Genomic DNA, 23,226 nt, shown 5'->3' with positions numbered 1-23,226 from the left:
GTCCATAAACTTTTTTTGTCATAAACATTTGCAATGACAAGTACATATTTACATAAGTTTCCAAATGTCTTTTCAAAGTCTTTCTACCCCTGTTCAAAACTGTACATGCATTTTCTTTTTTGTTTCCCTGTTAAATGCTTAATCGCATAAAGATTCAATGGGTTACAGTCTTTCCTTTTTTCATATTCACCAAATAAATTTTCCATTGAAAAAAACAGTCTCAAATATAATGTCACAGAATGTCTCTTTGTTAATAAGAATACATGCTGTTATCTCATCTGCTTTTACACCCAAAGGGGTTATTAAATTGTCTCAAGGTTCATACCTGTCCATTTCTTTGTCTTCTTTACTTTGAATCCTTACCACATTCTTCCATTTTTCATTTTCTTCTGCCTTCTTTTCTACTACTACCCCCTTTTGCCTTATTGTACTTTGTCTGCATATGTTTTCTTTTCCATCTCACCACTGTTCTTCAGGATCGTCTCTGCATCCTTCCTTTGTATTTTCTACATAATGTCCACCCCAGGCAACATCTCTTTCATTTTCTGAATCAATCTGCACCACCATTTCTTTAAATAAATCATCCCGCAACCCTCTCAACTGGAGGGTTGTAATTATACATCCAGCATTTGCTGACTCCTCTCCATCAAACAGATTTTTTTGAAAAATCTCCTCAAAATCCTGCAAACATTCTCTGGTCTTGATATTTGCTTTCCCCTCCATTTTTCTCACCACTCCATCATCTACTTTTCTCTCCATCTTCCTCCCTGTTTCTTTGGGCCACCTCTGTGCCTGGAATGGAAACAGAAGTACTCCTGAAAAATGGGTCTCACTCACAACAATGATGAGTAAGGAAAGTTTCCCGAAGCCCTGGCCAAATTTCCCCTTGTAGTATAAATGCTACCTTTGGTCTGCCCTGAAGAAGGCTGCTAGCCTTGTGGGACTAACCTGGTCAAATGTAAATTTGCTTCATACATGGACAACATCAAAATAAACCTTTGTTTTTAAATAATAATGCCAAATTTAATTTCCTTACAAATAACTTATGATGCACATCAGTTGTGTCAAAAGAAATATAATTAAATATCTTAGAATTATTCTTATTTAAAATTGAAATGTTCAATGTTATCTCATATTCAAAATTCTCACCTGGCCATGCCTCTGATGAACTGAACCATGGTTTCTCATATTGTAATAATAATTCTGTTGCACTCTGTCCTAGTTTGACTATTTCTCCTCTCACCAATTTGCCAGTCTTACAGACCATCTCAATGATGGAGTATCTAAAGGGACCACTTTATCAGCAGACAAGGTTACCTTTTTCTGTTATGAGAAAATAAAAAAAACTGCAGATGTGTCTGCCCTTATATTTCTAAATGGCGTATGAATCCAATAGAGTATTATATTACCCACATTGCTGTTTGTCTGCCTGTCTGTTTAGCAGTGGTTGTAAATCAATTTTACTAGTTTCTGCTGAAAGCTCATAAATGGATTCTAAAATAAGGTGCAGTGCCTAAAGCTGTGGTTTTTCTGATTTTATTATATTACAGCAGATATAGCCTTCATTGGTCAATCATGGAACTCTATCAAAAGGGTCAAGATCTTCCACAAAGTGACACATTTTAGGGAGAATGGAGGATAATGACTGTTAGTCATTATAGTCTGAATCCATAACTACAGGTGTCTCAATCTTCTTCATACAAAATTCCTTCTCTTCAGATAAATACATGGGACACAGGATGAAATCTTATTCTGTTTTATGATAATATAGTTCCAAGAGTAAAAGAAAGTCTAGGTGAGCATGACTGTGCTATTATAAATCTCTGTAAGAAGGCATTTGATAGTTGGGGTATGCTGGAGTGCTAATTATGTACCACCCAAAAAATATTACACTAATTTAGTAATATAACCCTCAATAGTTTATCCATCCTTTTAGGGTCTACAGTAGTCACTCCTCAACCTTTGAGCACTGTGATGAGCTCTAGTACTCTACCTTGTAGCAACATGACTCAACAGTCTGCTCTCACCCTATCTATGGCCAATGTGATCACATCAGGTGTTCTAAGGCAGTGTAGCAACTGCCTTATATTTACCAACAGTTCACTGCTTCTACGAGTAGGCAGTACAAACTGTGAGTGATGTAAATATTTAAGAAACATGGTGGCAAACCTCTTGCATCAACCTACTATTATGGAAGCCTCATACTTCCACAACCCCACATCAATTACAGCACACCAATAGATACATAACTTATGCTGTGGCTTTAAAAAATTTGCCAAAGCTTCTTAGAACACACTCTAAAGATCTCAGCCTCCATCACACAAGACAACACCTACTCCTTTTCCACATGAACATACTGTAAATCCATAAAGGTAACTCAAAGGAATGTGGACATAGGTCCATAAGGTCCACTAAGTCTGTCGCTGCACAGGGAAATGTTTTATTCATAGGTGACTTTATAGTTAGGCATACAAACGTCATACTCATCAGAATGGACAAGAACAGGATAATCATAAGCAGTCTGTCTTATGCCAGAATCTGTAATATCACAAGGGCCCTGGGGCCCTTAAACCAGACAAATATGACTACAACCTATGCAGGACTGAATGACTTGACGCACTGCACCCAGAAGGATATATAGAGAAAATATGATGGAACTTGTTATGCATGTGTTAGAGGCAGGAAAGACATTAGTCTTGAGTAGTATCTTGCCTTCGCTTACAATGATGTCTAGAGATCAAGATGATATAATTGGCTTTAATAATTAGCTAAGTAGCTGATGTCATTCTAAGGAGATCAGCATGCACTGACCTGAAATGGAGGCTTATGTGTTTCATACCACGGCTTTTGCATACTGGCTAAAGACTTTACTACACTATGGTGGCTTTTTAAGCAGAGTCTCCCTGTTGAACAATCCTACGTAACACACTCAAACTCCATTCAGAAAACACCATGGTGGCCATACTCAGTGCTGAGAGCCTAAATAGAAAGATGTCAGAATTTGAGGCCCTCCTGCAACTCAAACAAATTCACATTTGTATAGTCACTGAGACGTAGTTTTAGTGTAGCAACAGCACTCCCTCTATACCAGGGTTTAGCAGCTATCATTCCTTCAGGTCCTTGGGTAACTGTGGGGAGAATCTGTATTTGTCAGAAATACCATAACCCCACTTTAAATTACACACAGCAGTAACTTGGAGATCCTGGCACTCCAAATCATATTAACAAATCAAATTATCACTTCATTGTTTGCTACAGATCCCTATCAATAGCCCCTAAAGATAATAGAAATTACTTTAACACCATAGACGGGGTTAAAAATCAAACTAAATACCTTCTTAATATGGGATTTCAATCACCCAGGCATTAACTGGCACATTCACATCTCCAAAAATGAATGTGCTCAGCATTCCCTGGTCTTTGTTAATGCCAATACTCTACAGCAAATTGTAGAACAACATACTAGAGCCTCTAATAACTTTCATCTGGTCTTGCCAACCTAGCCCCTGATTTTACTACATCTCCTCATCCCTAGTTAAATCTGACCACAAGTCCGTTATCTTCCTTGCTCAGTCTAGTGGTACCACCCCACTACCAAACAAACCATCATCATGGAATTTACCACAACAAACCTACTTATAAGTTCATAGGTAAGAACTAGGCTAGCTGCACTTGTGGGCCATTTTAAGCCTAGCCAGTTTCCCTTTTTGTGCTCAAGTTAACCTAGCCCATTTGTTTACAGACTGGCCTTACCCATCCCATGGTCAATAATTATACAATATCCCTAATGAGAATAAATGAGATCATGTCATAGATAATTTGAGGGGACCCGTAGATGAAATAAAATATTTAGGAGATGTCTTTGTTCATTAGTAGTATACGTCTCAGTCCTGGGGTATATTTTCTGTTTCCCATCTATAGATCCAAGTTGAACTTGAATATGGACAAAGATGAACTTTCTTTTATATGGATGGGAAGTCTGGTCCAGAGCAGCGATATCTGCTGTGAGATATACTTGCCCCTCCAAACCATTCTGTTGATGTTTAAAGAGGTTTAGATCCCTAGAGTGAATATTTCTGATGCCATTTGACTTGCTGATGTGCAATAAATTCATAAGTTTTGTGTCAGAGGATGCTTTGAATGCCAGACACAGGTCATCTCTTAGCAGTCTGTAGGATACAGAGTACAGTAATAGGACTTTGAGGTGGTCCATGTAGGACATGTTGTTTAGGCCTTGTATCATTTTAGTAAGGTATCTCTGTACACATTCCAGTTGTTGCATGTGAGTGGACAGATACACGCTGAAGGGGGAATTATATTCAATGATTGGCCTAATAAGAGCGGAGTAAAGGGACAATGACATCCCTAGACCAAGACACAATCCCATTGCTTATAAACTGTGCAAAATAGAAGGGCTTTCTTACAACAAGAGATACATCTGTCAACAGTTAGGTCACTGTCCACATAAGTTCTCAAATCCAGAACAACTGGGTCAACTCTTACGGGCATATTGTCAATAATGGTAGTTCTCTGGGGTAGATGACTTCCCATGAGATACAATAATGCATCTTTTTGTCATTTAGTTTCACTCCGTGATTTTGGCACCAGTTATTTATATGGGACAAGCCTTCCTGCAGGATGGCTTTGTAGATTCAATGTCTGCTCCTAGCTTGTAATCATCTAAAAAACTTATTCAGCCAGAGCCGTTTGGCATTGGCTTTCACTTCAGAAAAGTAGATGCCAAAAAGGAGAGGTCCGAGTACAGAACCCTGGGACACTCTACTGGTGCTCCACTTCACTTGACTTCAGCTTGCAGAAGACCTAAGCAAAATTCCCAACAAGTTACTGCAAATGAATCCAAAAAGGAAAGGGCTGCCACATTCACTTCTGACTTTTACCAACACCTAAAAAGTCAGTACCTGTCCCCCCTTACATATACTGGTAAATTCAGGAATAAACCTAGCTGGTAGGACTTCAATATTAACAAACTGTATAACAAAAGAAGGAAAATGATGAGCAGTTATAAGAAATCACCAGCCCATTACCTCAGGACCACAATGAAAAATGATAGCAAGGAACTTAAGAGTACTATTAGAGCATGTAAAGCAGAGTACAAGATTAAGGTGACAACAGATAGCACAGGAAACTACAAATCTTTACTCAGTTATGTCAAAAAATTAAAGAATAATATCCATCAATGACTGAGCTAATCTACAATGTCACATATTCCAACCTGAAGGATAAAGTCAATAAATTAGCAGACAAATTTAGAGATACTTTACCCCAACTACCCACACTGTTACCGCCAGTATCCCTGAAAATTTAGTCTCCCTTGAAAACACATTGGAACAAGTCTTAAAATCCCTGACAAGGACTAAAAGTGATGCTTCCGTGGGATCAGACAGCATACCAGGCTGCAATGTCATTAGTGCCAAGTATGCATTATCTGAGTTCCCACTTAAACTTTTTAACCTCAGCCTGTCCACAGGATTTATGCTTGATGCCTGGAGACCAGCCACTGCAACTCCCCTACACAAGGGTGGCCACTCTACATATTCAGGCAGTTATATCCTCATCAGCCAAACTAGCCTTATATGCAATGTCATGGAACATATCACAGCAAAGCATAATTCATTTATGGACACACAGGCGACTTAACTGATCTAGATTCTAATTTGTTTGGTTTTGTGAAGGGCAGGTCTTATCTCCTGAAACTAGTAAGCTTCTTTGAAGAGGTTATGGAGACACTGGACAGTGGTCACTTGGTGCAAACTGCTTATCTCAATCTAGCCAAAGCTTTTAAAACTATCCCCAATGCTGGTACTGTTAAAAAAATCAGACAAACTCAAGGCAAGCCCTATGTTATCTACTAGACTGCAAACTGATTGTCTGACAGATCCTGGGCTGTAAAAATTGTTTATACCCTCTCTAAATGTAAAATTATAACTACTGAGGTACCACAGTGTTCATCGCTGGGCCCTCTTCTGTTTGGCATTTATTTTGCAGACATCCTGTCCAATATCTTGGAAGTTTTGTTGACCAAGTTTGCTGTAAGCTGGTCACTGTTATCCACTCATCCACTCATACTAAACAGCTCCAGCAAGGGCTAGAAAATGTACAAAACCAAGTGTAGCAAAATGGTCTGGAAAAAGGTGATGCACAGCAGCATTTGGAAAAAAAATGGTTCTACCTCATATGTTTTAAATGGTTCTCCAGTTCAGACAGACAGTCATAAGAGACCTGAGTACTTATGTGGAAAATACGCTCATTCAGTCATGTTTACATCATAAGTAGAAAATCCTGCTATTTGACCCAGTTAATTTCCAAGGGAATGTCTTCAAGATCGAAAGAAGTCACCCTGCCACTGTACTCTTCCCTTATCTGACCTATCACTGACTACAATAGCCCCTTTGCTATGTATACATCAAAGCCTGCTCAGCTACAAAGGTCCCAGAGGCCATACATCTTTCAAATACTCTCATTATACTCTGTAGCCTACAGGCTGCTCCAAAGTGACCTGTGTCTAATTTTTAAATCCATGAAAAACCCAGTCTTATTTGACCTTCTATTTCTTTGCAAAACCAATGCCTCTACAAATACCCACACTAGTGACCTAAATCTATATTGCGTTTATATTACGCTGTCGAAAACTCAAACTGTCGACAGCATAATAATCGACATGAAAATAATGAAACCACCGAATATCGAACTCACACAAAAAAAAAACAAAAAACACCCAAACACAACACACGCTACTTAAATATACCAACTCTGAGATTGCACTGCATTGCAGTAAACGGAAATCTCCCTTACGGAGATTTCCATTTACATGCACAATGACTTTCGCTTTCAACATTTTGGTTACGACGATATCAGCTTTGATATTGTCAGCCTTCGACAGGGTAAAGTAGACGCTCTATATCAACAAATAAACAAGACTCATTGGAGAGAAAGTTTCTAACTCAACATACTTCCAGCTTATGGAATAAGTTATCACTACTGGTCAGGTAAACTACAGCTTTGACTACCTTTAAGGCTAGCCCTGATGACTGGATGGATAGACAAAAATTTATACCAGGAATGGCATGTATAGCCCTGCTCGTTTTGAGAGGTAAGCACTATTAAGCACTTGAAAAGGGAAGCATGAACTTTTGAGTGTGTCTACTTAAAATATAAATGGCTAGGCATCTTATGGTCCTCATGATCACTTGCTTTGTATTACTATGTTGCTATTTTTCTATGAAGTTGTGAAAATCCGCTGTTGGTAATAAACCTGGGTTGCAGGTTCAAACACAGAAACTACCTTATTTCTGTGTTTCTTTGTTTATCTATCTGTCTGTCAGCCTGTCTTTTAACTAGATACATTTGATTCTTTTCAGGGTAATCTGGAAACTCCATCTGGTTAAGTGACTTGCTCAGTCACACACAAGGACAAAGGAGTCTGAAATAAGCAAACTCAGAACAAAATGATGATGTCTGTTAGCAGTTGACAGCCTTAAACCTGTAGACTAAAATGTTAGACCTTAACTGCCTCCATTAGCCTTGTGAATTCCTCTATGGTCTTGTCAGTGCAGGGGTCTTAGCCTGTTTTCTTCCTTGTAACTGATGAAAGCGATGCTTCTTTTTCAACTATTTTTGAAAGGATGCATCTTCCTTGAAATGGGAGCTTACAAATGTACATCAGCAAAAACACTGGAAGAGAAGTAACTGTTGTCAAGTTTTGATTTTTTCCTTTTTGATTGACTGATTGATGAATTGACTGATATATCAGTTTGGACAGTCAGGTTTTTCCCTGTTTTTCTTAAATTTCACTAACATTTATTCTTGAAATGTGATCCTTTTTAGGATTTTTTTTACATTTATCTTTTTTCTGTGTTTTAGTTTCATCAATGACACATTTACATAACATTTTCTGTAAACAAAATAATATCAGAGCACTATATGTTTTAATTTCAGTGGAATTGTTAAATCTTTTAAAGGATTTCTATGGCCTAACTACAACATTTCCTTTCCACAAAAGAATGATCCTCACACTTCCACATATCAAAAAAGCATGGCTTGGCAGCTTCTGATCCTCTATAACATTTCTGTCCTAGTCAGCTTCCTCACTGCACACCATTTAGGGATAAAGGAACTCTCATTATCCTTTTTCCTTTAGGAATGTGTCTCCCTTGTTATGGCATCGATTTTATCACATACAAACTTTTTTTATCAAGGAAAATACACATGGCAAGGTATTTCACAACCACTAACATTATAAAGCTACTCTGGATCAACATTTATAGCTTTCTGAATTTGCATTGTTATACAAATCTCCAGCCATTCCCTTACTTGCAGATGTAAATCTATTGTGCCATTTGTAGTCTGAAGGTGAACAAAACTGATTAATAAAAGCAACTTCACTAATTAGCTGAGCTTTGCAAGTCAGAAAATGACACTCTTGCTAACTTATAGAAGGTAGGAGGAAGGAAGACAACTTGAAACTCACAAAATATTACTTTTTAAAAAGACAATATTATCTCATCTATCTCTATCCTTCTGTAAGAACTTTTCACAGCTGGTGTAACACATATGGATGAAACAAATTAAGAGTCACTGCAAATAAAAGTAACTGACATTTTTATTCAAAATTCTCAAACATCTACTTGTGCAATACCCTAAATGGCACATTTTTATGCATGTAATGTCTGTAAGTGTCTGTCCTACTACTTTTAAATAGTAATTGTATGTATGTATGCATGTTTCTTGCACTGGGAATGAAGCAACGTAATTGTGTTTAGCCGCACTATGTGCAAATCTAAATGACAATAAAGTTTATTTTTGATTTTGACTTTTATTGCTTTGTCCATTCTAAGTGAATAAAATTTGGATCTGACAGGATGGACTAGGGCATAGTAATCTCATCTGTGGTGTCCTCACAATGCATTATGATTAGTAAAGTACAGTTGGGCAAGTCCTACTTATCCGTAACAGTAGATATTCATAGAACATACTACCTTACTAGCATATGGGTAGTAATGCCTTGATACCCTTTTTCTGGCAGTCTACCAAAGCTCAGAGCTCCTCCCACTGTCTATCTGTGGGTGTGATGGACCAATCACCTGGCAGTACAGAGACTGCCTTACAGACCTACAAACAGGACCCTTTCAGTTTTCTAGGATCCATCAGGAAGAAAAGATGAAAACACAAGCTTTGCAAACACCTACTGTACCAAACTGAAACCACACATCTGTGTTAGATTACTGAGTAAGTAGGACTTACTAAACTGTACTGTTTCCAAGAAACCCACTGTCTTACTGGCATATGGGTAGATTCCTAAAGCTTACTCATCCTGTGAGTAGGAAGGACAAGGGTCCAGGAGCCCCTGAAAAATGGTCCTAGTGAAGCCTGCTCTGCATTTAGAAAAGGGATCCAGCTTATAGTGTTTTGTAAAGGTATGGACAGAGGACCAAGTTGCTGATTCTAGAATACTTCTAGAATCTACTCCTTTCCAATAGACCACAGAAGAGGAAAAGGTCCTAGTGGTATTTGCCTTTACCTTGCTTGGATATGCCTTGCCATGGGGGGGGGGGGTGTACCAAAAACAATACCAGAGGACAACTGATGAGCAATGGTTTACTTAGAGACAGGCTGACCCTTCTTTGCCCCTGAGTAGGAAATAAAAAGGCTTTCAGATTTCCTAAAGGATTTCATTCTGTCAGGGTAGTACCTGTGCTGCTGCTACACATTCAAGGTATGAATTATCCTCTCTCCCTCATTTTTAGGAATGAACACAGGGAAGTTAATTGACTGAGACTCAATTCTGTGACCACTTTCTGCATAAATGGAGGGTTAGGGTATAACACAACCATATCCCTGTGGAAAATCGGGTAAGGTTGTCCCAACATGACAGCTTGCAGCTCAGAGACTTGCCTTGCCATAAGCAAAACAGTTTCCAATATTAAGAACTTCAGATCAGCCTAAGTGTCTGGTCTGAAAGGTTGTAAGATCAATTTTTAAATAAGGTAACAGAGAAACTATAATGTAGGAATTTGCTTCTGATGGGGTCTCATTTGCAATATTCCTTTCACAAACTGTTTTACTAAAAGAAAAGAAGAAAGAGGGGAATCCATTGGCAAACAAGCAGAAATGGTCACTAAATGCACCTTAATACAATAAGCCATCCTGAAGTAGCTCATACAAATATTTTAAGACTAAAGGGATGTTAACCTCGAGAGACCCTCCTTTCCTGTTTATGCACCACTTAAAAAACTCATCTTTTTGTAAAGATAAGGTTTTCTAGTTGCAGGTTTTTCTGGCCTTCTTTAAAATCTACAGCACATTATCATAAAACAAGTACCTAAACAGAAACAAGACTGAATCATCCAGTTTGTCAGTTTTAGTTTCTCCAAATTAGGCTGCACAAGTCACTCCTGAGACTGTGCGAGCAAATCCAGAGTGTAAGAAAGTCTGTGGTAATTGCTCTTGGCCGATACCATTAGAAGGGAGAAACAAGATTGCCTGTGCCAGACTGAGGGTCACAATAATGATCTTTGGCATTTTTTAAGCAAGGTTATCAAATTATCACTTGTGACACACGCAAACTTACATTTATGTAAAAGTAATCAAACCATATTAATAAATTCACATTTACAAACATTATAAGATATACAACAATATATGTGATGTATAATCTAAGCAACATTACATAAATTATTCAATTCCTGCCTTCTCTTAAACCTCATTCCTCTTCCTCCAAAATATTTTTCTGCATGTATTGTTCCCACGATTTCCATTTTTTCTATGAAATGTATTCCAACCCTTTTCTAAAGATCTCATTTCCTGTTCTTTTATCTCTGTTACAGTATTCACTACTTCAAGTACAGTTGGTTTAAGTTTTGATTTCGATTTTCAAGTAATTGCTTTTTTGGCAGCCACCAGAATTAAACTTAACAAGGCTTTACTATATCTAAGCAATTGAGATTCTCTATCCCAGCACAAAAATATAATTTCCTTAATTGCACTCATTTCCTCACCCAGTATTCCTGACAGAGTACTCTGTAGGGAATTTTTTAAATCTGCTAACAAATTACACTCTAAAAACACATTTCCCAGTTATTTGTTTCTTCTCCATCACACCTCTAGCATTTGCTATCTACCTGAGGAAAAGTTCTTTGGAGTCTGCTTGGTGTTTAAAAGTATGTATGCCAACACTTTCAGGCAAAAATCCTAAATCATTTAGACTTTCTTGCATATTTGGGAGCCATACATAGATCTTGCCATTGTTTCTTTGTGAATTGCATGTCTCATCTTTCTTCCTAATCTTTTCTGACATCTTCTGATTGATTCCAATAGTTATTGTGCAATATTTTATATGCCCTACTAATTAGCCACTTTTTTAACAGCAGCTTCTCTTCTAGATTAAATTAAAAACTCAACCAGTGCAGGTCTTTCATTTGTGACTCCCCTATCCCTTTCTCTCTGTCTGTATTCTGATAACAATCCCTGATAGGGAAGGCAATCACTAGCCTGCAATCAAAATATCTTCTTGGTCTCTTCCCATTCTATTAACTTTCCTTCTCTAATAATTTGTTCCCAATACCTTGGTTTCTTTGCCAGCTTCCTCCAGTAAATTCCTGTCTCCTCTTGTCTATTATCTGTGTTCCTAATTGCAGTTATCCCATTGGCTGAATCTTCTTTCTCCATTCCTCTGTTGGCTTAGCTCTTAGCAAACTTTCTGCTATTTTATGAATGCAATCTTCTGTATGACTGTTGTTGTCTTTAGGATCTGCATCCAAAATCCCATTCTTTCTTTATTTCTTGAATTACCCCACTGCTTCATTATCATCCCTTTCCACTTTCAATTATAGTTTTCTGTTTGTGTTATGTATAAGAGTCTTAACTGTGCAGTTCTGAAATATCCCTTCAAGTCAGGTGATCCTAAACCTCCTCGTTCTGTTGGATCAACTTCTCTCACTTGATTCTTGCCCTTTTTCCCTCCCAAATAAAATCCTTCAACTCTTTATTAATTACTCTCCACAACTTTCTTCAGAAGTTCCTTGTAAATCACTGAAAAGGGTGGAAAAGCATTAAGGAACATTCAGGTCCAAGCAAACAAGAACGTATCTGTCCTCGAAGCATGGCTACAAGGATGTCTGGAACAGAATTTCTCTAGCCAATTGTCTTGAAAGAAGGTGAACAGGTCTATTTGAGGCATTACCCACATCTGGACTAGATCCTGGAACACTATTGCCTTGAGTTGCCACTTGTGAGGGCCTGCCCAGTATATATGTTTAGTCGGACTGCCTTGACATTTTGCTCTGATAGGATGTACGATGCCTGAAGAGGAAGAGAATGCTGTAAAGCCAGCTCCCAGGCCATCAATGCCAACCATCCCAGAGGGTATGACATTGCATTCCCTTGTTTGTTAAGGTACCATATCACTGTGATTATGTCTATAACTACCAAAAGACAGAGTCCATAGGTGGTGAAAGACTTTCAAGGTGTGGATTACTGCCAAATTTTCCTTGATATTGATGTGCTTCCCTGCATCCTTGGGTTCCAAGTGGCCTACACGTGCACTCCCATTGACATAGCTCTGCAAAAGAAGTTGGATAAATCTATCTGGACAGATTGCCCAGAACAAGAGGAAAGAAGGGAAATTCTGGACTGATACTCAGCTGTGCTCTCAACCAAAGTAGCTCTTGTCTCATGAAGGGCAACACCAGCAACTAAGATTCCACAGAATGTAGATGCTAGGTCCAACAGTTTCTGGATATGCCTCTGATTTTTTCTCATTTAGAGATGGGACAGTGGTACCATGAGAAGCACTGATGCCATCAGAACTAGAATTTTTAGGAATTCTCTCGCCGAGGTGTTGTTCTTTCTAGAGAATTCGTGAAACACCATATGTTAAGGTAGGACCTTGTCTTCCGGAAGAAAGGCCATTCTTTCATCAGTGTCAATTAAATACCTTAGGAAGACAAGCCTTTACAAGGGTGTCAGGCACAACTCCTGTAGGTTTAACTTGAACCCTGGCTGGGAGAATAAAATTGAGTCCTCTAGCGATTCCAAACGCCTGGAAACAGACTCTACACAAATCAGCAAGTTATCCACGTAAGGAAAAATGTGAATGCCAAGAGTCTGATAGTGGACCACTATTGGAGCAAGGCATTTGCTAAACACTCAAGGTCCAGTGGATAGCCCGAAGGGCAATGCAGAAAACTGACAGTACAAACCAGACATAAATCTCAGAATATCTCCTGAAGTGATGGGAATATGGTGATATGTATTCTTCAAGTACAAGGTTACCATGAAGCAGTAGTCCAGCAAAAAAGGAAGCACTGTCTGCAGGGTAAGCATCTTGAACTTGTGGATCTTGACAAAAGTATTCAGAAAAAATAGGTCCAACACCAGTCTCCACAACAGTTCCTTTTCAAGAACAAGAAGAATTCTGGAGGAGAAACCTTTTATTCTCTCCAAAGGAGGGACCCCTGAGTCCAGCATTAGAAGGGAATAACAAAGTCTGGTCCAACAGGTGAGGAGGAACCCCACTGAAAGGAGGCATATGTTCTTTCCACTGGCACTTGTAACCTCTGCCAACAATGTTGAGCAACCATTTTTTTGGAAACCACTGACAGCCAAGTTGCCTTGTTGAGAGCAAACCTTTGAGACAGGGCACCTGGAGGGGGACTTGGGAAAGACTGACACTGCACCTCAGCATAATCATAGGTTGAAAGGGGAGATTATCCTTTTTTGGGAAAGGAACCCCCTCTTGTCAGGTTTGGCAGAGTTTTCGTCCTTCCATTTTCTTTTGGTGCCTTGGTTTTTGTTTGGCTGGGACTTCTGTTTGCTTGGCCTTTGAAAATTATCCTGTTTAATGAAGGAAGACTTGATAATATGGAACATTTTCGACACCCCTTGCAACAGTTTACCTCTGTCATCCCAGTGTTTAAGGATCTGATTAGCTGCTGTACCAAACACATAAACAGAATTAACAGGAGATTTAATTTTTTAACTTATCAGAAAAGTTTTGACTGTGCAACCAAGCATACCTCCTTATCACCATTGACGTCACCGCATTTCTAGAAACTGTATCGGCCCCTTCCAACCCACTCTTTAAAGAGTGTTTAGACACTTGAGAAACATTGGAAATAATCTCTTTGACAGAGATTTCTTGCTCAGCAGGAAACAATACAGTGAACTTGTCTAAATTATAATGCACCTCGGCACAAACTTCCACATAAATATTAGCAATTAAACAACTTAAAATCTTTCCCACTGGACTGTGCTAACTTCTTTCCCTGAGATTCTATTCACTTGCCTAGCTTATCTGAAGGGAATAGGTTTACTGAAGACTCATTCTTTTTACTGGAAGAGGTCACTGGGGACACAGAAGCAGGGTCTGAAGACAAGGGGGCTTAGAGGCCAAGTATGGTCAAGCTTACCCTGAATTTCTTAAACACCTTTTTACGCACAGACTCAAGCGTTCTTAAAACATCCTCCAAACTGGGAACAATGGGGGGGATGTCACCATGTCTGGGACTCTGTTGATCTCAGAGGCAGCCCACAAACTGCACCCAGTTGAATACCCCCTTAAATCTAGCCAACATTTAGGAAAAATAAATAATTTGCTTGGGTTTCTGAACCTGTTTGTCCTTAGAGGAAACTGATCCAAGTCTAACACTTCTGAAACCTCAAATTCTAGATACCATTTAAAATCAGGTAGTTGAACAGGGGTGGGAGCACTGGTATTACTCATAACCTGGGCTTGCAGCTCATAATCAACTTCCTGAACAATGGCTCTAGCCATAGTCACCATCTCAGCTGGAAACACAGTCAGATACTGTTGCCCTGAAATGTGGTGGGTGTTCTGTTTCTTACTTAATGCACTGCACTAGTGTGAGAATCCCAGGTAGAGATGTATCACAATTGCCAACAGATTCTGACTAGAACTGCACCTAAAGACTTTGGTTCTCTCATATCTGAAAAATGCAATGGTATAGCCCTAGAGAACGTGTCTGACCATCAAGTCATGCACAGCTGTGGTACTGACACCACATCAGGGGACCTTGAGGCAAAAGAAGGCAAATGGTCCAATATCCTGCCCAAGGCTACTGTCACAAGCCACAGGTTGAGGAATATTTTCTGATTTATTTTCTATGTTTTTTAGATGCACAAGGGATAGATGATATGGGGGTGGGGTGGGTGAGGCACTGTATCTGAGTCCATCAAGTTAGGAGACAAAAAGCTAGCCAAATCAATATCAAATATTGGCTGCACAGTCAGCCCAGTAAAAAATGGACAAATACCACCATTCCATTAAAAAGACTATGTCTTCATCAAAGCCAGTCCCTTCAGATACACTAGGTAATCTAAAAATAGCAAGCTGAAGGCTATTTCTGTAGGGATATTATTCTGAACACTGCACTTAGTAAAATAACAGTAGTTCCAGTAACAGTTCAAAGCATAATATAGATGTCACAAAAGTTTCTCAATTTTAATAAACAAATTCTAGTTTCAGCACCAAATGATTAAAAACAGCATTAAGCAGACTTAGAAAAGGAATAAAGGATAAACTTATTAAAAATTGCTGTCAGAAATGTTTAACATACAAAATGGCACCAAAACTGTGATTTAAATGAAAAAATAATTTTAAATGCTGTAAATTTAATTACTTCAAATAATCATAGTCCCAAAGGTAAAGAACTACAAAAACAGCACGTTTTCCTGTCAAAACTTTCAAATGAAGCTTTTAATCAATGGAAATAGATGTGATTAACTCAGTTCTGAAAGAACAATATAGTAAGAGGAACTGTACTAAAAATGGCCTTAGTACAGAAACTCAGTTAAACTCTCTTCAATGCCCATAAAACACAATACAAGGGTTAAAAACCCAAATAAAACAAGAATTGGCTTAAAATAAATAGTATAAATTTTATACTGCAGGAAAAGTAAAACTCGAAGTATATGCAATTGCCCATAACCAAAAAAATGGCATATAAACAGACTATCTAAACAAAAATGCCACTCAACAGGACCCACAGCAAGATGTAACTATTTTATTAAGCACTTTCGTTTCAGTTACAAAACTTCATTTTTGTTTCGATATATAATTTTCCAGTTAGAAAAAAAGGCAAAGCAGCAGAATACACTAGTCAAGCTCTGACAGAAAAAAGCAGAGGGAAGAAATAAAATGCAAACAGGTTTCTTACTGAACTTAGCAGTTAAAGAGAACCAGAGTCAGGAGCAGTTTTCTAGGCAATCCCTCTCTTAGATTGGCACTAGAAAACTGAAAGGGTCTTGTCTGTGGGGGTGTAAAGCAGTCCCTGTACTGCATCACACCACAGACAAGCAATGGGAAGAGCTCTCAGGTTTGGTAGACTGCCAGAGAAAGGGTATCAGGTTACTACTACCCCATATGTCAGTAAAGCAGTTTGTTTTCCAAGAAAAAGATAATATCAGCATATCTGTCCACATGAAGGCATTCAGGGTTGGAAATAAATTAAAATTAGTAATAAGTATTTATTGTGCTGCTGACAGGTTTGGGTTTCTGCCTGTAATGGTCCTTTAAAGTGCTCTTCTAGAATGTGTGTCACTTGATATGAGTGATATAAAGCACATTCATTCCCTGAGAAAGCTCGAAAGACCTTGCTAATTTTAATTTCCAAACTTGGCTGGTTAACTACAAAGATAAATAGTTGCAGTACTATATGTTTATTAAGCGTCATCACCCATTGTTGAGTTGCTTTCAATAAACGCTCTTTCAGCAATGTAGCTTTTGTAGGCATTAACCTTTATACAGTAGCAGTCTGGTCAAATACTCAGAGGGGATACTATACTATACTGTTAGGTGCAGTGACCTTGGCCTTAGTATATAGATCCAAGGGGGATGTAAAGGATTTCAACAAATGGCAGTTACAGTGAATAATTAAGCTAACAGAATATAGGTCCATTATATCAAAGCCAATTACAGCACAGTGTTTATCTCTCTCTCTCTCTTAACCAAATATCCATTGAAGAAAATGATTAGAGTACAAACCTTAAAAGTAAAATCAATGAAGATTATTCTAAACTTTTTCCCCAGCCAGTCCTTCTACAAAACTATGACTCTGACTACTTAAATACAAGTGAACTGATAAAAAGCATGGCTATCTGCTGGCAAATGGAAAAGTCGTTCATACATCCTACTCTGTTTCAGTATTTATCATAAAGTATACCTAAAAACTGATCCTCAACATTTCTTCACATGCTGCCAACATCCAATAATATACAGGTCATGTTTGTTCATTACCACTGAAATGACGACTATGATGCTGACATTCATGGTCTGTGAGAAGCATTTCATATTCTACCTGTTTACGCAGTGTACTGTATGGGTCCTTGGGAACTGAAGATGGAGGATTTAACCTTATTCCCAGCTTCCTCAGAAAATTCTGAGTGAACTGATCACAGTCCGTAATTGTATACACTCTGGAGTACAAAACTATTTCTTTGTTAATGTTGAAGTGTTCTAATCTATAAAATTCATCATCATGTGGAGGTGGAAGTGGAACTCGATGACGTCTGATCAGAGTACCTAAGGTTAAAGAAAAACAGAGAAAGAGTAAACATTGATTGATCAGTATGAAGGAGGTAACAGTTATACACAGCACAGGCTGCAAGCTAATTAAGGAATAGGACTTGCATACTAGTAAGGGCTCGGGATACTTTTTCACTAGCAGGACAGCGCTTATATTATATCAAAGTAAAGACAAACATTAATAATACTATCCCAGCAATAGCACAGGAAATGCAAGTTATGTGCAATGTGTGTTATGTTATACCATGATATGAGTAAATCATGCATAATTAGCTTAAAACTGATTTAGTCTTTAGCTGATGAAGGCCCCATTTGTGAGGGAATCATAACACCCACTGGAACATTCACCAGTAAAATGCAGTCTCATGCATTGACTTACCCATGACTAATTAGAATCTTCCAATATTTCACTATGAGACCATCTACATTACAAACCCTCCAATTTGCTCAAACAGCAGCATAACAGCATTCTAAGTTAAAAACTCACTGCACTTAATAAAGTTAAGTAAAACTATGTTGTATCACTACTAACAATTACTGTGTTACGACACAATGAAGGAAAGTTTGTATGCTGCAGTACCAGCAGGCAAATGCAAGGCCAAAACAGGTTTCTTTCTCTACAGGTTTGTGTCTTTCGGCTTTTCCCGGTTAGGGTTCACCACAGCGGAACTCGGGTCCGCTAATGATTGGTAGTGGATTTTTACGTACCGGGTTACCAGCCCTGACGCACAACCTTCAACGAAGGCACACCCCATTCCATTTAGCATTAAAACCTTATTCCCATAACATATTCAACATGAACTGGCAGTTAACTACAGGTACATAGTCATATCTCTTCTACATCATATGAATATTAAGAATTAACACTTTTGCACATGCTCAGTACATGAGTGACTCAGAAAAAAAATGCAAATTTTAGTTTCTCAACAAAGGATAATAATAATAATAATAATAATAATAATAATAATAATGCCTAAAATGATGCATGGATTATTATAAAATATACTGTCTTCTGGCCTGAGAGGTTGGTCATCTCATGCTTCACCCTTGATCTAACCTGTCAGGAAGTTTGTTTGTGTCTTTCGGCTTTTCCCGGTTAGGGGTCGCCACAGTGGAACTCTGGTCCGCTAATGATTGGCAGTTGATTTTTACATACCGGCTTGCCAGGCCTGATGCACACCCTTCAATTCATTCATGCATGTCTCCACGCAGAAGACGCACTATCTGAGAATCGAACTGGACAGCATCTTACTATGAGGCGACAACGCTATACCACAAAATCAGCTACCAATGCCAAGTATTACTGCTATAATAAAAGCAAGCCCAGTGTGCCCTAAGTACTTATGCCTTTCAAACCAATGCAGGGTCTTATTACAACATAATCTGTACACGGTTTTTTTTTCTGAGCTTATAAAATGAACACTGAAATAAAAATTAAATGCACACGTCATGGAATGTTTGCTTTGTAAAATGCTTATAAAGTTTATAGAGCTATTTTTTTTTGAAAATGTAGTTCTAGTTTCAAAACTGCATTAGTAGTAGTATTTGCATCTGTATCTGCTTTTGGAATGATGAAATGATCGCACCTTTTTTCTTTTTATTTGCATCCTGAACTCCCATTACCCTAGACTACTTGAATATTTAACAAACCTTCTGACTTTGCAAAAAAAGAAGTTGTGTACTTACCATAACGTTCCATGTGTGTTGTCCATCTTAGCTTTTATTCTCACTTGTGGGGTCGGATCCAATCCATCAGATCTGTCTCAGCCTTTTTCAAAAGCTTGAGCCTTTCAGCAAAACTCGTGGGCATTCTCTCTTACCCATGATGCAGTTCCCTAAACACTCAGATCTTATTTGCCCATAAGAGAAAAACATTAGTGAAATTAAGGTTATAAGTAACAATATTTATAGTATAAGAAGAAAAAGTGGTTTCTGAGTTATAGAGTCCAAAGGATATTCAATTACTATTACCCGGCTACCCGGTCTCCCAGGAGTGTAGGCAGAGGGTAGGTGGGTGGGTTGTGAGAATAAAGGAGGAGATGGACAGCATACATGGAATGTTATGGTAAGTACATAACTTTTTTATGTGATGTTGTCAATCTCATCTTTATTTTCACTTGTGGAACTGCGTCCTAAGCTACCTGATTCTTTGGTGGCTTATGGGAGAATATTCTTCAGGACCATAGAACCAAAGGATGCTCTACTCCTGGAGTCAAAATTAAGCTTGTAATGAATAATAAAGGTATGAGGGTTTGCCCATTTGGGTGCAGCACAGATACTGTCTAAAGATAGCCTTGCTTGGAAAGCTGAAGATGTAGCCATCGCCCTGGTGGAATAAGCTTTGACAGGTGGAGGGAGAGTCTTGCTTTAAGAATTGTAAATAAAGAAAATGCATTCAGAAAGCCATTTGGATAAGGTAACCTTAGATACTGATAAACTTTCTTAGTGTTAAAAAAGGAAACAAATAGCTGATCTGATTTTCTGAATTCTGAAGTTCTATGTAGGTAAAAACGTAACTGTTTATAAATGTCCACTAGATTTAACGAATATTCCCCTTTATTCTGAAAATTTGGGAAGAATACCGGTAACTCAATAGAATGATTGAGGTTACTTTCACATAAAACCTTAGACAGAAAGGAGGGGTTGGTGCGCAAAGAAACTCTGTCCTTATGAAAAATCAAGTACGGTGGCTTGACAGAAAAAGCTTGTAGTTCTGAAAGTCTCCCTGCTGAGGTGATAGCTATTAGAAAGAGCGTCTTCCAAGAAAGATACTTTATGTCACAGCTAGCAGAAGGTTCAAATGAAATATAGATAATGTGTGACAACACAAAAGTTAGATCCCAAGGTGGAGATGGTTCTTTGTACAGAGGCCTTAGAAGTGTCGTTCTTTCAAGAAGGCTTTACAAAGCCTGTTTGACATGATTCCATAGCCATTTCTTCCTATATGAAAGTTTGAAATTGCTTCCATTTGCACTCTAATAGTAGCTGTGGCAGCACCTTCATTGAAAAGTTTAGCCAAGAAGTCTAATGTAAAATGAATGGGAGCAGTAAAGGGATCGATCTGATTAGAATTACCCAATAAAACAAACTTCTTTCATTTTCACATGTACAGTTTTCATGTGAATGACTTATGCAAAATTAAAATGTGTCTTACAGGAGAAGAAAGGGAAGGAAACCTAGCTATCAGGAGAATTGGAGCAGCCATGCTGTCAGTTTGAGGTTGTTTAGATTGGGGTGAACCATTCCTGATTAGTGAGTCAGAAGATCTGGAATGGGGTCCAGAATCCATGGTTCATCCTGAATATGAGGCCAAAGGAAGGGGAACCAGATTTGTCGAGGCCAATAGGAGGCAATTAGGATTACTGTCATCTTCAACAAACTTGCTTTCTGTAGTAGTTTGGGAATTAGAGGAGCTGATGGATAAGCATAAAGGAGTCCAGGAGGCCAATCGTGAACAGGTGCATCCCTTGGAGACTCCCCCAGAGGGGGGGATTAGGGCAAAGTAATTGCTGCATTTGGCACTGGTGGGTGAAGCAAAAAGTTCGCACCAAGGCTGACTCCATTTTTAGAAAATCTGTTCCACAATTTTCTGATTGAGAGAACCACTCATGTGGCAATAGTATAGCTCTGCTCAATTTGTCTGCTATTACGTTGGATCTCCCTGGGATGTGCATTGCTAACAGAAAGTGATTGGAAGATGTAGCCCACTGCCAGATCCTTAGGGCTTCTTGACAAAGGGGGTAAGATTTGGTTCCCCCTTGCTTGTTTACGTACCAGACTACAGACATGTTGTCTGATTGGATTGCTATCATTTGCAGAGGGAGAGAGTCTTGAAATGCTTGTAACACTAAAAGCACAGCCCTCATCTCCAGGACATTTATTTGCAAATGGGCCTCATGTTGACGCCAGATGCCTTGAACTGTCTTCCCTAGATAATGTCCCCCACATCTGGGAAGTGACCATGGTCATCATGGCTTGGGGTTAGGAAGGAATAAAGTGATGGCCCTGAGGTACCAGAGGACAGTGAATCCACCACTGAAGATCCTTTTTGCATGAATTTGTTATTATGATTTTGTGTGTCATTGTTAGTTCTAGAATTGACCACTGCGTCAAAAGTAACCATTGCAGTATTCTCATGTAAAGATGAGCTAAGGGAATAAGGACAACTGAAGCTGCCATTTTGTCCAGTATTTGAAGAACTTGTTTGGCAGAAGCTTGTTTCTTTCTAATCAACATTCTTACATAATCCTGAAGATCGTCTACTCTGTCTTGTGGAAGTTTTGCTATCATCCTTCTTGTGTCCAATTCTGCTTCCATAAAGACCAAGTTCTGACATGGCTCTAGAGCAGATTTTTCATAGTTAATTGTAATCCCTAGTGAGAAACAGAGTCTTTGGCCTGTAGCAAAAGAGGCCTGGTTGGGGCGGTTATGAGTCAGTCGTCCAGATATGGAAACACCCAGAATCCTTGATGTTTCAAGGTGAGCCACGACTAGTGCCATGCATTTGGTGAAAACTCTGGGGACTGTAGTGAGATCAAAGGGCAAAGCTCAAAATTGGAAGTGATTGGCTCCTAGCTGGAAGTGCATATGCCTTCTGGACCGTCTTTCCATCCGTATATGGTAGTACACATCCTGAAGATCTATAGAGCACATCCACTTGCCTTTTTCCAAAAAAGGAAGTATTGACTGCACTGTCACTATCTGGAACTTGCTCTTTTTGACTGATTTGTTTAGATTGCTGAGATCCAGAATGGGCCTCCAGTCTTTGGAACTAAAAAGAATCTTGAGTAAGTTCTGAATCATCTCTGGTCTGCTGGGACTTCTTGGGTGACTCTTTTTCTTAGCAACTTTTGAATTTCTAAGGTTTCTTGTTTCTTCTGACTGGGTGGAACATCTGGAACTGTTTTGTTGTTTGGGAATGGGGAAGGAAAAGGGAATGACGTAACCTCTGGGTGTTATGTTTTGCACGAATCTATCTGTTGTTTGGTGCAGAGACAATTGTACCCCAACTGCCTCCAGAGGCAGACAATCGGGCACCCCCTCATAAGCGCTGAAAGGGCTTACTAAAGAAAGATTCTCTGGAGCCCTGATTCTGTGGGCCTCCCCTGCTGTGAGGGTGACATCTTTCATTATTGTTCCTCCCCTCTGCCTCTAGGGGAACTTTCATCCTGTGTGTCTTGGAAACCCCTTTGTGATTTTTTGAACCACATCTTTCCACTACCTCTTTGACCTTTGGGAAAGGGTGTGGGTGGGAGTAGAAAAACGTACTCCAATGGCAGATAAGGTCTTGCCATCCTGTTCACAGCTTGTGAATGTAACAAAACAAACAAGGTAGGACCACCAAGGCTCAAAAATCCAGTTTATTCCAGGAGTAAAACCAAAAGGATAAGCGCTTTCACGTGCAATAACCACACTTCGTCAGATCTCAAAATACAAAATCAAGCACTCAGTTTAAATAGCAAAACAAAATACTAATTAAAATCAATTGGTACCTAATTAAAACACAAACATATCAATAAAGTAGTTACAAAACTATTGCAAAAGAACTCACTTAAAGGGCCGTGCCTCTAAAACCAGCTTGATGATTACATGGCTATTCAAACCTGGATGAATGTGCGCATGTAGCCTAAATATCCATTTTAATTCAACAGATTCAAGATAGTTGT

General features: G+C 38.8%; 1 protein-coding gene across 1 annotated transcript in view; it reads right to left on the bottom strand.

The window, feature by feature from the left end:
* Positions 1-23,226, bottom strand: part of EFHC2 (EF-hand domain containing 2) — a 1,536,365-nt gene that overhangs the window by 1,134,718 nt on the left and 378,421 nt on the right. The window contains exon 4 of the mRNA XM_044072376.1: positions 17,334-17,557. Coding sequence (XP_043928311.1) covers positions 17,334-17,557 — 224 coding nt within the window. The remainder of the gene's footprint in view (positions 1-17,333; positions 17,558-23,226) is intronic.

Source organism: Protopterus annectens, chromosome 5.part0, assembly GCF_019279795.1.
Source record: "Protopterus annectens isolate FY-2018-M chromosome 5.part0, PAN1.0, whole genome shotgun sequence".
Lineage (NCBI taxonomy): Eukaryota > Metazoa > Chordata > Ceratodontiformes > Protopteridae > Protopterus > Protopterus annectens.
The sequence above is the reverse complement of the archived record's forward strand: the minus strand, read 5'-3'. Positions and strand labels throughout refer to the sequence as shown.